This window comes from Triticum aestivum, chromosome 3A, assembly GCF_018294505.1.
Source record: "Triticum aestivum cultivar Chinese Spring chromosome 3A, IWGSC CS RefSeq v2.1, whole genome shotgun sequence".
Lineage (NCBI taxonomy): Eukaryota > Viridiplantae > Streptophyta > Magnoliopsida > Poales > Poaceae > Triticum > Triticum aestivum.
Window position 1 is genome coordinate 691317264 of NC_057800.1, and position 14475 is coordinate 691331738.

At 41.0% G+C, this 14475-nt stretch overlaps 1 protein-coding gene across 3 annotated transcripts; it reads right to left on the bottom strand.

Annotated features, from left to right (window-relative positions):
- Positions 1 to 6466: 6466 nt before the first annotated feature.
- On the bottom strand, positions 6467 to 9589 carry LOC123059153 (uncharacterized). Of its 3 annotated transcripts, none has more exons than XM_044481792.1 (4): positions 8721 to 9589; positions 8275 to 8623; positions 7399 to 7643; positions 6467 to 7268 (listed from the first exon to the last, which is right to left on the bottom strand). In XM_044481792.1, exons 2-4 carry the CDS (start codon positions 8454 to 8456, stop codon positions 7186 to 7188), a joined length of 510 nt encoding a protein of 169 aa, XP_044337727.1. In that variant the 5' UTR covers positions 8457 to 8623; positions 8721 to 9589; the 3' UTR covers positions 6467 to 7185. The 3 variants fall into 3 exon arrangements, with proteins under 3 accessions (XP_044337727.1, XP_044337726.1, XP_044337725.1); XM_044481791.1 differs by having other exon boundaries at positions 7399 to 7679; positions 8721 to 9585; XM_044481790.1 differs by lacking the exon at positions 8721 to 9589 and having other exon boundaries at positions 7399 to 7679; positions 8275 to 8697.
- Positions 9590 to 14475: the final 4886 nt, after the last annotated feature.

Below are 14475 nucleotides of genomic sequence, written 5' to 3' on the forward strand. Positions count from 1 at the left end.
ACGGCTCAAGAAGAAACAATTGTCTAGGATAGTCTTTTTTTACTTCATACGCACCTGACTAACTCTTCTAATCGGGGTTGTTAACGAAACCCCCCTTTGCTACAATTACTTTTGAAAAAGTAATCTAGCTAATGTGATACGTACGAGAGCTAGAATGTAGCCTTTGCTACAATTACTTTTGAAAAAGTAATCTAGCTAATGTGATACGAGAGCTAGAATGTAGAGGACCCATCGTGTTGATACATGACTACTTTACTACGGAGTATACTACTGCACGGTAATGTTTGCGACAGATACGTCATGGAACACTTGAGAAAATGAACGCTTGTATGTGAGCATCATGTCGCAGGCCAGAGAGGGAAAGTATAAGGCTTGTCTAAAAGACTGTACCCTAAAGAAGGAAAAAAATTGTCCCTTGGATAGTACTGACCCGGTGGAAACATGCACGGTGTGCTCTACCTCCGCGTCGACTCTCTTTTATCTAGGTGGTACGTGCTTGGACATGCATGTCCAAGCATGTCTCCACAAGATAATGAACAAGCCGTAAACTAATATGTGGCTGGATAGTTAGGAGGACAGTGATATCTCCAGCCCACCAGAGTTCAAGTCATAGACTTGACATTGGTGCTCGCATTATTTCTGGATTTATTTCAGGCTTTCGGTGATGTCCGTTCAGTGGGACAAGACGGTCATGTCGATTGCGACACGTCTGTGGTGACTTCATAAAATCTTAAAATGCTATGTCGGCTCAGTCTCCCGGATGTTCTCATAGGGGTATGGTGTGCATACGTACGTTCATAGGGGTGAGTATATGCTCGTCTATGTGAGCTACTTTGATTGTACTTTGTTAAAAAAAACCCACCACCACTCTTTTATCGACGTGGGGTATATTGATATGGTTGCTGGCCTGGAGAGACTAGTATAGTATTTTTTTGAAAATGCAAAACATGTTCAAACATTCTCAGAAAAATTGCAGACACGTGCACAACCTTGAAAAGTTTTAGGTCCTAGTTCGACCCACACTAATAGAAACAAAAAAGAGAAAATCGGGTGTGAATAGTGTCAAAATACTATTCACCCAAATATGCGACTATTCACATTTGAATTTGTATTTTTTTGAATCTCTAAATGTACATGGAGTTTTGAGCTGGGTTTTTTTGGAGTTGTAGATATACGCCGCAAGTATGTTGTCAAGTAATTTCAGAATTTTTTGGATTGCTGAATATGAAATTTTGTGAATGATCTCATTGATGACCCATGTCGCCACCACACGTCAATTCATACTTAGGGCAATGGTTAGTTTGGTTTGTAACATAAGGTTTTCACATCTAACCTTAGTCATTCCACAATACATTAGACATGTACTTGATTATTGCCACAGTTGTAGCTTGCCACTTCTTTAGCTACTAGAAGGGTTGGGCGCGCTGTGTTGTGCTGTTGGTGTTGTTGAGATTCTCAAAAAAATTACTCATTTTGTTTTAAAATATAAGGTGTATTACATTTTTGAAAATCCAACCTCTTTAAGTTTGACCAAACTTATGAAAAAATATATCAAAATTCATAATATCAAATTGTTGTTATTAGATTCATCATGAAATGAATTTCCATAATTTTTTGGCTTAATATTGTGGATGTTGACATTTTTGGCTCTAAATTTGGTCAAAGATAAGGAAATTTGACTTCCAAAAAACTAATACCCCTCGTATTTTGGAATCGATGGAATATTTACTTTGGCGGATGGGGGACACAATGGAGTGTATTTTATGTGTTATTATGCGGTTATTTGGTGGGTCTTTCATGATGTGATTCTGTGTTATGCACTAATCAACTCATACTTCTGTGGGTAAATTTCTGCGTCGGTGGCTACATGTACTATATTGGTGCTATAGTATCATCACATGGTGACGCTTCTTTTTTCTAGGTGATAAGACGGTGCACGGGGTTGATATGTTTTTCTAGTCGGTTAGTGTTGATTAATTTGAAAAATCATTGGCCCAATCAAAAATCATAAACCGTATTCAAAATTGAATATCTCAATCGAATAAAAGAGCTTCAAAATTAGGGAATATGGTGAATTAAAATAATTAAATGGGAGAGTTCCTTGAAAATTTATTGACCCGGTTAAACTCAGGTGACCATGTTCTAAAATGAAGATCTCAATTAATTGTGAGTACTTAAAAATTAGGAAGTATAGTGTATAGAATAAAATAATTGAATGAGAGCTTTGAGAAATTGTTGACCCGGTTAAACTCAGGTGACCATGTTCTAAACTGAAGATCTCAATTAATTGTGAGTACTTAAAAATTAGGAAGCATAGTGTATAGAATAAAAGAATTGAATGAGAGCTTTGAGAAATTGCTGACTTGGTCAAAATCAACCCAATTCCAATTGGACACCTCAATTAATTGTGAGGAGTTAAAGATTAGGAAGCATGGTGTATAATATAAAAGAATTGAATGAGAGCTTTCAGCAATTGTTAACTTGGCCAAAATCGGGTGACCCAATTCCAATTGGACACCTCAATTAATTGTGAGGCCTTTTACCCATAGGGAGCTTAGTGATATAGTAGATATGGTCCATATACCATAGGCTTGGTTTTGCCAAATCATGTCACACTTGTCGCCGTCATATTATTCACCACACTTTGTGGTAGCAGCAGAAAGTTAAGCATGAACAAAACATGCCCTTAGTTGCATTCGACCTCCCACTGTTGATCTTCTCTCTCAAGAAAGACATATATGGCCGGACATGCGTCGGAACATTGCACACCGGTTGGGAACCACCTCCATGCTAATGTGCTTGTTATTTTTGGACACTGCATTGCCATACATAATCAAGTAGTTTTGTGTGTGCATTGATTCTTCAAAAGTTTATTATTGTGTTAATTGGCACATCACGTCATATACTATGCACCAGTCTATATTTATGTAGGATTGGTACATATAAGTAGTTCACTCATTTCCATCACTTTATCCATGTGATTCTCCTTCTAGTGCAACAACAATTGAATTGAATCGTCATTTCCACTAGCTTGATCTTTTTGCTAGGTGATAGTATATAACGACCATCGAATTGAAGTGTGAAATTACATATATGAATGTACATTGTACTACAATAATATTTTGATATTTATTTGGGCTTGTAAATACTTAGTGTGCACCCACTACACCAACCTTGGATCTCGTTTCGTAAATATTAAGGATGCACTACCTTCAATATGAGCACTATATATATATATATCCATCTAGTTGTCTTGTGGTCTTCCTCCTATGACATCCCGCCTACACCATCTTTTAGATGCCAAGACTTAAGATGAAAAGGAAGCAGCGGCACTTAGGATGTAGGAATTACACACATGTAGCATGTTTGGAATAGGGGGCTTCCATGAATATGTTCATCCTAGCAACAAGTAACCGGGTGTAATTGACCTAACTATGAACAACATGAAAGGCGCCACAACTAGACAGTGAGTTGCTCGTGGAGGTAGTGTCACGTCAGAAAGAAAACGAGGGATGCATCTTGAGAAGACTATAATGTGTGTGCCTTGTCGCACCGTCTTCTCTACCACATTTTCTTATCTGGTTGTATTTTTTTGTGGGATTTTTTTTGGGGCCTTTAATCTTTTTAGGTCCCAATCGACAAAGTTCTATGCCAACGTGGATACAAAACAAAGTCCATGTGAATTAGGCCGACCAAAAAACATAATACATACAACCACTAGCAGGACATGCACTCCATGCCTATAAGATAAGCTATGCTCTTTTTGAACAACTGCGTTAAACTAGCGAATGTAAGAATAGTTGAACAAGCATGAAAGATTGTCCAGCCAGCCAGATCAAAACATGCAGGGTGTTCTCTACTTCCATGTCACCTCACTTTTTTTTGAGGTGGTTCTTAGGCGTGCACGTCCGACAAGATAGTGAACAATTGCCACATGCCCCTCTGCCTTTAGCCTATGCGATGATGATAGCTTACCCACGTCACCCCTGCAAGTCGATCAGTACGTAATTGCATCCGATCAACGTTTTGTCGATCTTCTCTTCCAAGAAAGATCAAGGTTGTGGTGAACATATATGGTCGGTAGACTGCTCGTTGGCGAGCAACAAATATAATGGCGTGAGACAGGCACCACCTTCCATGTCTACTAGTGGCTGGGGCGCGCCCTTGGCGCGCCTCCTGGACGGTCCTGTGCGCACCTGACTTGGAGGTGCAATTGTGCATGTGCATACGTGGGTCAGGGTAGATCGTAATTTTGAGTTTCTACAACATAATGTATGAGCTAAGAACAAACAAATGAAAATAACTTGTACCAAAGTTCATATAGTAAGCAATCAGATGTAATATTGCAAAAGAGAGTTGAATGAATCTCGTTGAGTAGAAGAAAGTATTATTATAGTGAGCAAGAATGCCGGCGAAAGAAAATTGAGCTTAGAGATAGACATGGCAATTCAAATTTGTCATTTTCACATAGTGGGTGCATGTCACTAAAGCATTAGCAATTGTGTTCAAAAAATAAAGTTACAGGCACAGATATTTAGTGAGAATCAATCAACATGTTAAAAAATCAATAAAAAAGTGGGACTCTATAGTATCGATTGATAGGGTATGAGGCGGGTACAATGATCTCATACCCATGCCCATGTTGCTCACGGGCACAAAACCTCACTCATACCCATGCCCACGGGTACAAAACCATGCCCATACCCAAACCAACCGGGTACCCATACCCACTGGGTACCCATCGGGCAGCTCAACAATATGCGCACTATACAATCACCACTAGCAAATTCAACAAAAAAATGATTTTAATTCAAAGTTAACAAGCTAACAAGTGACAATCGCATAAATATGTAAATAACATGATTGACGGAGTAGCCTCCGAACTGAACTCTGCTTAATGTACCAGCAATAGCCCCTTGAGATGATGGAGTAGCTTCATATGTTAGTGGCTTGAGAATATGAATACTGGGTACCTAAGTTAACATTTTCAGTATTTGCCACAGCTGAACGTTGTGCTATATGTTGAGAAGCTGTGAACAATACATAATAAAAAACAAACAAGTTTCTGAATTGTACAAAAAATAGTCTTCAGCAGAAAATGCCGGTGTACAGAAATGTGGCATTAATAAAAGAGCTCTTGAATGCAAATAAGAAGATTTTTAGTTGAAAGGAAGATATCCAGGTTGAGTATTGCCGTTAGTGATAGAAGAAATAAGTCTGTAAATGAGAACTGTTTGAGCAGCGATGAAGTGCATGTAGCTTTTATGTGCATTTTAGTTTTTGCAATGTAGATGAGGAAGAATTAGATGTGTCATAATTTAGAGGAAGTATATGCAAGGAAGCAGATTTTATACATAATTAGAAATTGGAGAATGAGATTTATTAGTATTGAGCAACTAAATACATCAATATGGTTGAGAGACGTACAACGAGAGGAAACACACATGGTCCTTGTTCAGGAAATAATCGTGTCATATATATCATTTCTGTGAGAAATGTGTAAACCGGTATAAGATCTGGTAGTTAATTATTATTTTTGAATGCATCAGGTTACCAGCATAGAAGGAAATTAAATTCATACAGTAACGTTTCCATATAGCGAAAATAGAAGAGGAAAGAAATAGAGACCCCATGTACTGAACTTAGGTAAATTATTTCGAAAAACACAAGTGCATGCACAACCCATCTGATCCCCTTTGGCCAAGAGCCATGAACCGGAGATTTTTAAAGTGCAAGAGTACGACACGCACGACGCGGAGAGCTAACCATTTATGTAATTGATACTGAAGCGAAAAACTTAATCAATGACCAAATTAAAATAATATAATATGTGGACTAATCCTAAAGGCAATGAGGTAAATCACAGACTAAATAAAACTAATGGTTGAGCCACAAAGAGCAGACACTATCTTGTAACGCATGAGCCAGTGCATGAAAAGCATATCTGAATGTTTTGATAGAAGTTTCCATGAGAATAGAGTGAAGTGTTGTACCTGATGGGTAGCGCCGCCAATTAGTGCGGCTTGAGTGTGTTCTTGCCTGCGATGGATGCGTTTCTTGTGGATCTGGTTGTCATGGAGCGCCACCGACGTGACCACCTTTTTTCATGAGGAATAAGCAAACGCTTAAAGTATGGATAAAAATAATAGTACTCCATGAAACAATTCTAGATATTAACCAGCACAAGCAAGTCAAACTTTCGACAAATCGAAATGAAAGAGCAGTTCTAGATATAGAAAAAGAACACATTAACTAAGAAAGTATTTTTCTTCCACTATACCACTACCATGAATCAGATGGTCTAATTCAAGTGATATTGATAAACTGCATCACATTAATTTTATATGAGAAATGCAACTCATTGTAGGAACCAAATTGCAGGAAACAAGAGACAATTTATACCAAAACATGAACAAAATTTGGCAGCAATAGAGCCTACACTTATATATCATGAAAACAGAAGCAAATCACCTCAGGCCATCTTCTTCTTATAGGTAGGTGCAAAAAGGAAATTATAGGGCTATAATAATGATTCCATATAGGGCACTCCTATGCGCCGGCGCACCGGCCCAACTTTGGGCTGGTCCTACCAGCATCGTCCGGTAAAATAACTCTTAGCCGTACGATTATCTCTTCTTTCGTCGGACGTCTTTTAGAAAAAACTTCCATCGCGCCGCCATGGATGAGCTATGCGCCCGGCCTCGAAGCACCGCTTGACACACTCGTCTGGCGCTGCCCTCCCCGGCGGTCACCGGTCACCGTCGTTGCCGCCGGCCGCCGGTCGCTGTGTCGCTGCTGGTCCTCGTCATGGTGGAAGCAAAAAATATAGCTAGATCCAACAAAAACAGAACAAGGTGGAAACAAAAATTGAAGCGGCTCGCCACGGGTCAGAGTGCCTAGCAAAAAAACTCAGAAGCAGCAAAAATCTTTGCCACGGATCAAAGTCTGGTGGTAGGTTGAAGCAAAATAAAAAAGCTTCGAACAAAAACGACATGAGCATTTGAGAGCTCTGCAATCGTTGAAGCACAAAATTATCTTGGTTCCAGCAAAAAAAATACATCGTTCCAGCAAAAACAAAAAATTGGTTCGGCAAAAAGAAAACGCATTCGCACAAATGGCCACCCCTCTTGCAGCTCCCCCAGTAGCCGGTTGCAGCTCCGACGTGCACGGTTGCAGCTCCCGACATCAAACGGCATTGGATGCAGCAATCTTCACCGCTGGATGAAGCTTCCTCCGGCGAGGCATCGACCTTGTAGCATATACACCAGCTGGTTCCAGCAAAATGGGGTACCGGTTCCAGCAAACAGCGAAGATGTTCATCAAAATCAAATGGGGATGGTAGCAAAAAACAAAAGGGGCTGTAGCAAAACAAAAAGGTGGATTCAGCAAAAAAAATACCTGGTTCCAGCACGAACTCGCCGCCACCGTGGTAGGTTGCAGCTTGGCCATGGCGATGGGCGCACCCTGGCTGCGGCGGCCATGGAGAGGGCATGCATCCAACTGCTGGCGGAGGCAGACAAGGCGACGAGTGCGCCCGTGGCTGCGAGCGGCCATGGAGAAGGGTGCATCCCGCGCCGGCGATCCACATACGAATCAGATGAGGCGCATCGATTTGCCGGCGGCCATGGCGGCGAGCTTGCCTCCTGGGTGCGGGTGGATGGGGAAGAAGAGACGGCTGGCTGGATAAGAATACGGATGGGCACCGAATGGATAAGAAGAGGAAGACGAGAGTCATGAGCGGTGCATGGGTCCCCCAACAGCCACGTGTTTAGTGCCTAGGTGTGATGACATGGCTAATCAAATAAAAAAATCCAACGACGCGCACTTGGTCGGCCGAAACTTTGGCCGGCGTGCCAGTCACAAACATTTAACTTCCATATACCGTAAATAGAGGAAGACAGACATAGAGGCCCCATGTAATGAACTCGGCTAAACTATTTTGAAGAACGCAAGTGTATGCACAACCCATCTGATCCCCTTTGTTCGAGAGACATGAATCAAAGGTTTTAAAGCACAAGTATGACAGGCAAGATGCGAACAGCTAAGCATTCATTTAATTAATCCTGAAGTGAAAAACTTAATCAATGACCAAACTAAAGTAATATAATCCATGAACTTAACCTAAAGCCAATCAGATAAATCACAGAGTAAATTAAACTAATGCTTGAACTACAAACAGCAGATATGACCTTGTAATCAATGAGCTAGTGCCTGAAAAGCGGATCTGAATATTTTATTAGAAGTGCCCATGAGAATAGAGTTGAATTGATGTACCTCTGATGAATTGCGGCGCCGTGTAGCGCGACTCGAGTTGTCGGAGCGTCCTCCTTCCGGTGATGGGTGTGTTTCTTGCGGATCTGGTTGCCGCGGAGCGCTGGCGACGCAGTCATCTTTCTGTAGTTGTGCACCTTGGCGAGATTCTTCTTGTAGAGCCTGCATCGCTCGCAGCCGCGCATGGTGGTGGATGAAAACCCTAGAGGGCTCTGGTCAGAAGTGTGTAGAAATGCGGATGGGTGCAATAATGAATAGCTAGGTTAGGTTATTTATTGGGTAGTGGTTGTGCCGCTTAGGGTTGGAAGCGGTGGCGCCGCTTTTGGGCTTTGTTCATTAAGAAACTGAATATCTGAAATAAGCAACAAGAGCAAGTCATGCAGGAAACCCCTCAGCAAGAGAATCTCACTGCCTCAAAACTAATTAAGAGGGCATCTGAAATTACTTACCATGTTGAATTACTCGCTCCTGAGCTATACTCTTCACCCTTTGCTTCAAGGCATCATTTTTCAAGTCTCCTGATATGTTTTGTCAAGTAAGAAAGTCCATTCTAGTGAACACATATATCACTTCCAACTGCATTATTCAGGCATGAATATATTCTGAAAATATCAGTGCATCGGGGAGCAAAAATATATAAACATCTATTGCCATGAGATCATGTGATGGTTCCTTGCAAAAAAAAGATCAAGTATTGGTTAGTTTTTCTCTTAAGCTCCTCAAAATACTGCAGACTCTGAATATGAGATCTCTAAGCAAAACTGACAAGTGATGTGTAGTATATGATGACAAACACAACCCACTCACTGGCAGGGTAAACATCTTTCAAATAAGTTTTTTGTTCTTGATCTGCACCAATAGACCAAATTTATCATTTTCTTGTGTTAGAGAATACCATGTGTTCTTTTACTCTTGGTTATCTTGCCCCGTGAAATGCAATTCACCACTTTGTACACATGCATGTTTTGTCCATAAACCAAAAGCATCAGATGGCTATCATGAACAAAAAAAGGGGGTTGCAATGAATTAAAAAAAGACAATATGCTAATGAATTAAAAGTTAACATATGGAAATATCCATAATGGTAAACCTAAGGCATAGTCTTTCCTCTAGTCAACACAGGCATATCAAATTGCATGCCAAAAATACTAACAAGAGGCAAGAACCGGTACAGACTGGAATTAATCATAAATGATAGATGGGCATGTGGGAACATAAACCACAAAAGCAAAAAAAATAGCAAGATCATAGAAAAATAGCGCAAGAGTAATCTTGACATTGCATCAATCCATTGCTTGAAAATACAACTTCATGCACAAAAGCAGAGAAATAGAAAGATCACAGAAAAGAAGGACATGAGTTCCAAGGACTCTTCTACTTTCTCTTGAATGCTTGGGCGGGGGGGGGGGGGGGGGGGTATGCATACATCATGGAGAGGGATATGGTATGGCTTGATAGCTTGCAACATTCTGAATGGTAAAAGGAAATAGCTTTAATTTAGTAACTGGAACTTGTGCATAGTGTATGTTTCATACAAAAGTAAGTGAGAGTTATGCAGTCCTAAGTATAAGAAAGCAAGGCTGGTGTACAAGTCCTATGAAGAGAGAAGGTGTAACCTTAAAACCGAGAGATGAAACATGAATGATCCAGTCTTTTTAGAGATATTTCTAACTACAAGTATAGCACCCATGCAAATTTATCCAATGTGGATGCGAACGACAGATAAAAAGCACTGAAGATCTGTTTGTTCGATAAAACAGAAAAACCAATGCAGTAAAAATATGTAATCAATATGGTGAAGATACTTAACACATATATGTTGAAGCTAGCATAGTGCGTCCACACGGTATGATATGTGGGATTACCTTAGTTTCTCGAAGCTGGGGTCTTGTTAGATGCAAGAACTTCAACATTCGCCAATTCTGAAGTTGGGCATACAAGAAAATATATTAGAATCAAGGAAAGAAGGTAGAGGACAAAGTTCAGTTTGTTGACTGGCTTAGCAATCAACTTTAAATTAAATATCCTTTTATGCTTTGCTACACTTCCTTTGTACATTACTTTTGCAATCTTTTTTAGGGCACATACTTGTGTAATCATCGGTGTAAGTGAAACTTAACAATCGTGCTTGATCAATCTTACATACTCTGAATATCAGTCCATTTGTTCACTGCTTGTATCTATGCACGTGCAAACTATAAATGATGAATGATCACCAAATCCATAAGCATGTCAGCATACGGAGGAACAATGCTGATCAAACAAAAATCCACTCACAAATTATACATGTTCCTATAAATTAAAGCGTCAAGTCATATTGCATTTGCTTTGTGCATTTTGATTCGCCGTCATGCCATAAGTGTGTGGCGTGCATGCAATTGTCTAAAGAGTTAAATAGATTTATTTTGTGTTCCTATCAGAAACCGAAACACATGACGCACGCCTCTACCTAATCAGAATGTATTTATAATGACCTCGTTGAACTACTACTTGAATAACCACCTGTGATGTATTTCACCCCGTAGGAAAATGTGGCAACACTGAAATAATTCGGAATTAGTACAAGCACATGAAACCATCTATTGAGCAATCTTACTGAAGATCCAATTATTTGTTCATCCTTTCACATCACCCTCACACATGACAGCATGACTAAATTCAGTCATCCGCTCCTAGGGCGCCACCATCGAACGGGAACAAAGAGCAACGGAAGATGGGTAACTACACAGAACGACATTTATAAAAAAACAAAAAACTGACGTACTCCGCAACAGTAGATACAAACTAAAAAACGGTACACATGTGAGAAGGTAACTTGTTGCACACTTGACAAATGATGACAGTGAAGTAGTGTGAGGGGCTAGTAGTGAGACTAAAAGGAGGCAATATACAACACTAACATGTACACAAGATTGAGAACCTCCTGAGCTCTGAAGTCATTTCAACACTTCTGAGAGTAGCATCAGCAATTCATAAAACCATAAGTGTGTCACTTACAGGTGAGTTTGATGGCACAGTTAGTTGAATTCTGTAGTGGCCAAGCAATTCTCCTAGCAGCACAACAAAGAGATAAACCGTTGAACTAACACAACCGAACATGAACAATCATGAATGGTGCGGCACAAAATAAATCTTAGGGTTGCGAGAAGGGGCGGGAGGAGAGCAGGCTGCACGCACCAATTGAGGCCGTGGTCGTGGAGGACGAGGACACGCGTGAGCCCCACGTGGCTGCGAATGTTAAACGAGTAATATGATGCACCACATTCCTTTTTTTCTTCACAATATCATGATGTTCCAACAATATCTGATGAATTAAATATAGATCATTTGTTAAGTTAACCTTGCCATACAACAACAACAAGGGCCTAAGCAGGGAAGGTATTCACCTGGGCTTGCAACGTCGGTGGAGTCGAGCGTGCCGGGACATCCAGGGCGCCTAGTCCCTGGTCCAAGTCTGACCAACCGCTAGCGAACTCCCAAAGGCCTGGAGATTATTGATGAGGATCAGAAGTAAGAAATACATCCATCAGTACAAGGCCCAAATGGTTTCCTCCTATGCAGTAGTAGTTCATCGAGAATTTGTTTAAAAATTATGTAAAGCAAACTCGATGTAATAAACTATCAATTAAATACATTTGTACCATTAGGGAGATAGAAAGTAAAAGAAGTTTAAAAGAGAAAATAACACTTGCGTCTGGTCTTTCCATGTTTAGTCCAGCTTCAGAGCTGGTAAAATAAGTGTTGCACTACACCCATTATTTTACCAGTTGCAACAACATTATACATCTGCAAAAGCACCAAAGACTGGAAATTAACAAATGGGACTACATTACTGAAACTCAATATCATCTTAGAAAATAATTACCAGTGCCCGCTGGTCAAGCAATTGGCATGATATTATTAGGCAAGCATGTAAATACATATTGAACTTCAGAAGAATCTATTTTTTGGTTAAATAAATAACAGATCTTGGCAAAACATGCTATCAAGAGGAATTATCATAAATATATTAGGTTTACCCTGATTATGCTTAAGCAACAACTGACCTCATAGGGAAAAAATTCAGGTAACAACAAGATTTGGAGATAGCAACAGATTGTAACATATCCATCAGCAGCTATCCATTGATGGTTCTGTCCACCCTCGGTATGAATAAAACATATCCATCAGCACGCGGGAGCGAGGTTGGATTTGATGACTCAAAAACTGAACACAAACGAACACAAAGAGAGAGAAGAGATGGAGAGGGCACCTTGTTCATGGTGTCGACACCAGGGTCAGAGCCACATCGAGCTTCCTCCTCGCGCAGCCGCGGTGTATCTTAGCGCTCGCGCCCCCATGGCCATTGATTCGGACCTACTGCTCAATCTGGGAGAGGCGAATGGGAGGAGGTCACCAGTGGAGGGGAAAAGGGGAGGAGAGGAGAGGAGGGGTGGGGGCGCAGGCTGTACGAGAGGGCGTCGGTGGCTGTGGGGGAGGTCGTCCAGAGAGAGGGAGAGGGGAAGGAATCGGGGCGCAGACTCTCTGCCTTGGCATGGCAAAGGCTGCCTCTACCTTACCCCTCATGGATGCCCTCCCTTTCTGATCTCACGGCTGCTGAGCGAGCTGCCTCTCTATGTGCACATCAACCAGCCCAAACTGAAACAAAGCCAGCCCGTAGTTACCCAAAGAAGGCCCAGCTAGAGGGGATCGTGGAGGAGGGAAAGCGAGAGGATTTTGGCGGGTGAGCAGCCGCCAGATGCGATTTTTGGTGGGGACGCGGGCGTCTAGCGCGGGATCTCATCTCAGTTAGGCGTTCGTCGGGGTGCCTGGACGCCTCGCTGGCTGGGCCGTCCTAATTGAGCGTCGAAGCAGATCAAAGTTGCTCGACTTCACTCTGCTTCAGGTTCATGTCCATCTTCAATTTCAAGAAACAGAGACTGCCTAGTATTTTAGGTTTGTGTCCGAGCCGCCCTGGAATTGCTATTTCTCTGAAATACTCACTCTTTCGCTGCCTAGTATGATTTTGATTTATTCATTCAGTTATGCTAAAGAAATCTGCACAATTTCACTTATAATTGTCTAAAATATTCAGTCTATTTGTTCATAATATGTGCAGTATACATCTGAGTTCTTCCCTTCCAGATAAGATTCAATGGCACAATCTAACAAGTAAGTTAGACTTTCCATGGAAAAAAATTATTTGTTTGCAACCAGATCTGTAGCAACAAAGATTAATTAATTTTTGTGTAGGGAGAATGAGAATCCTATCTGGTTACCTCAAGTTGGTCTGAAATTCAGAAACTTAGATGATGCTTGGTTGTTCTGGGTAAACTATGGAGGTCGTGCGGGTTTTGAGGTCAGAAAAAGGTATAAAAATATGAGTAAATTTGACGAGAAAGCAACATCATGTAGATATGTGTGTGCCAAGGAGGGTTTTCGAGCACACGACAAGAGGGATCATATCACAAAGAATCCTCGAGCTCAAACAAGAACAAATTGTGAAGTTCGGATGACACTTTCATTGGATCGAGTGGCAGGGAATTATGAAGTGGTTGATGTAATGCTTGTACACAATCATGGTCTTTACTTGCCACAAACATTCCATTTGATGTTATCACAAAGGAAGATTTCAGAAGTTCAAGCTTTTGAAATTGCGATAGCCGATGATTCTGGAATTAGGCCAAAAGCTTCACATGAGCTAGCTAGTCGCCGAGTTGGAGGACCAATGAATCTCACCTACACTCCTCGTGATCTAAAAAATCACTTGCAGGGCAGGCGCCAGAGAGAGTTGGCATATGGACAGGCAGGAAGCATGTTGAAGTATTTTCAAGACAAGATCGCTGAGAATCCTTCTTACCAATATGCTTTGCAATTGGATTGTGAGGAGAATATAAGCAATATATTCTGGGCTGATGCTAAGATGGTCATTGATTATGCACACTTTGGTGATGTTGTCACATTTGATACTACATTTGGCACAAACAAAGAATATAGGCCTTTTGGAGTTTTTGTTGGACTGAATCAGTTCAGGGAGACCGTTATTTTTTGTGCTGCTCTTATGTTTGATGAAACATTTGCCTCTTTCCAATGGCTATTTAAGGCTTTTCTAGCTGCACACAATGAAAAACAACCTAGAGCTATATTTACTGACCAAGACACTGCAATGGGAAATGCTGTCGGGGAGGTATTCACAGAAGCATGGCATGGATTATGTACCTTTCA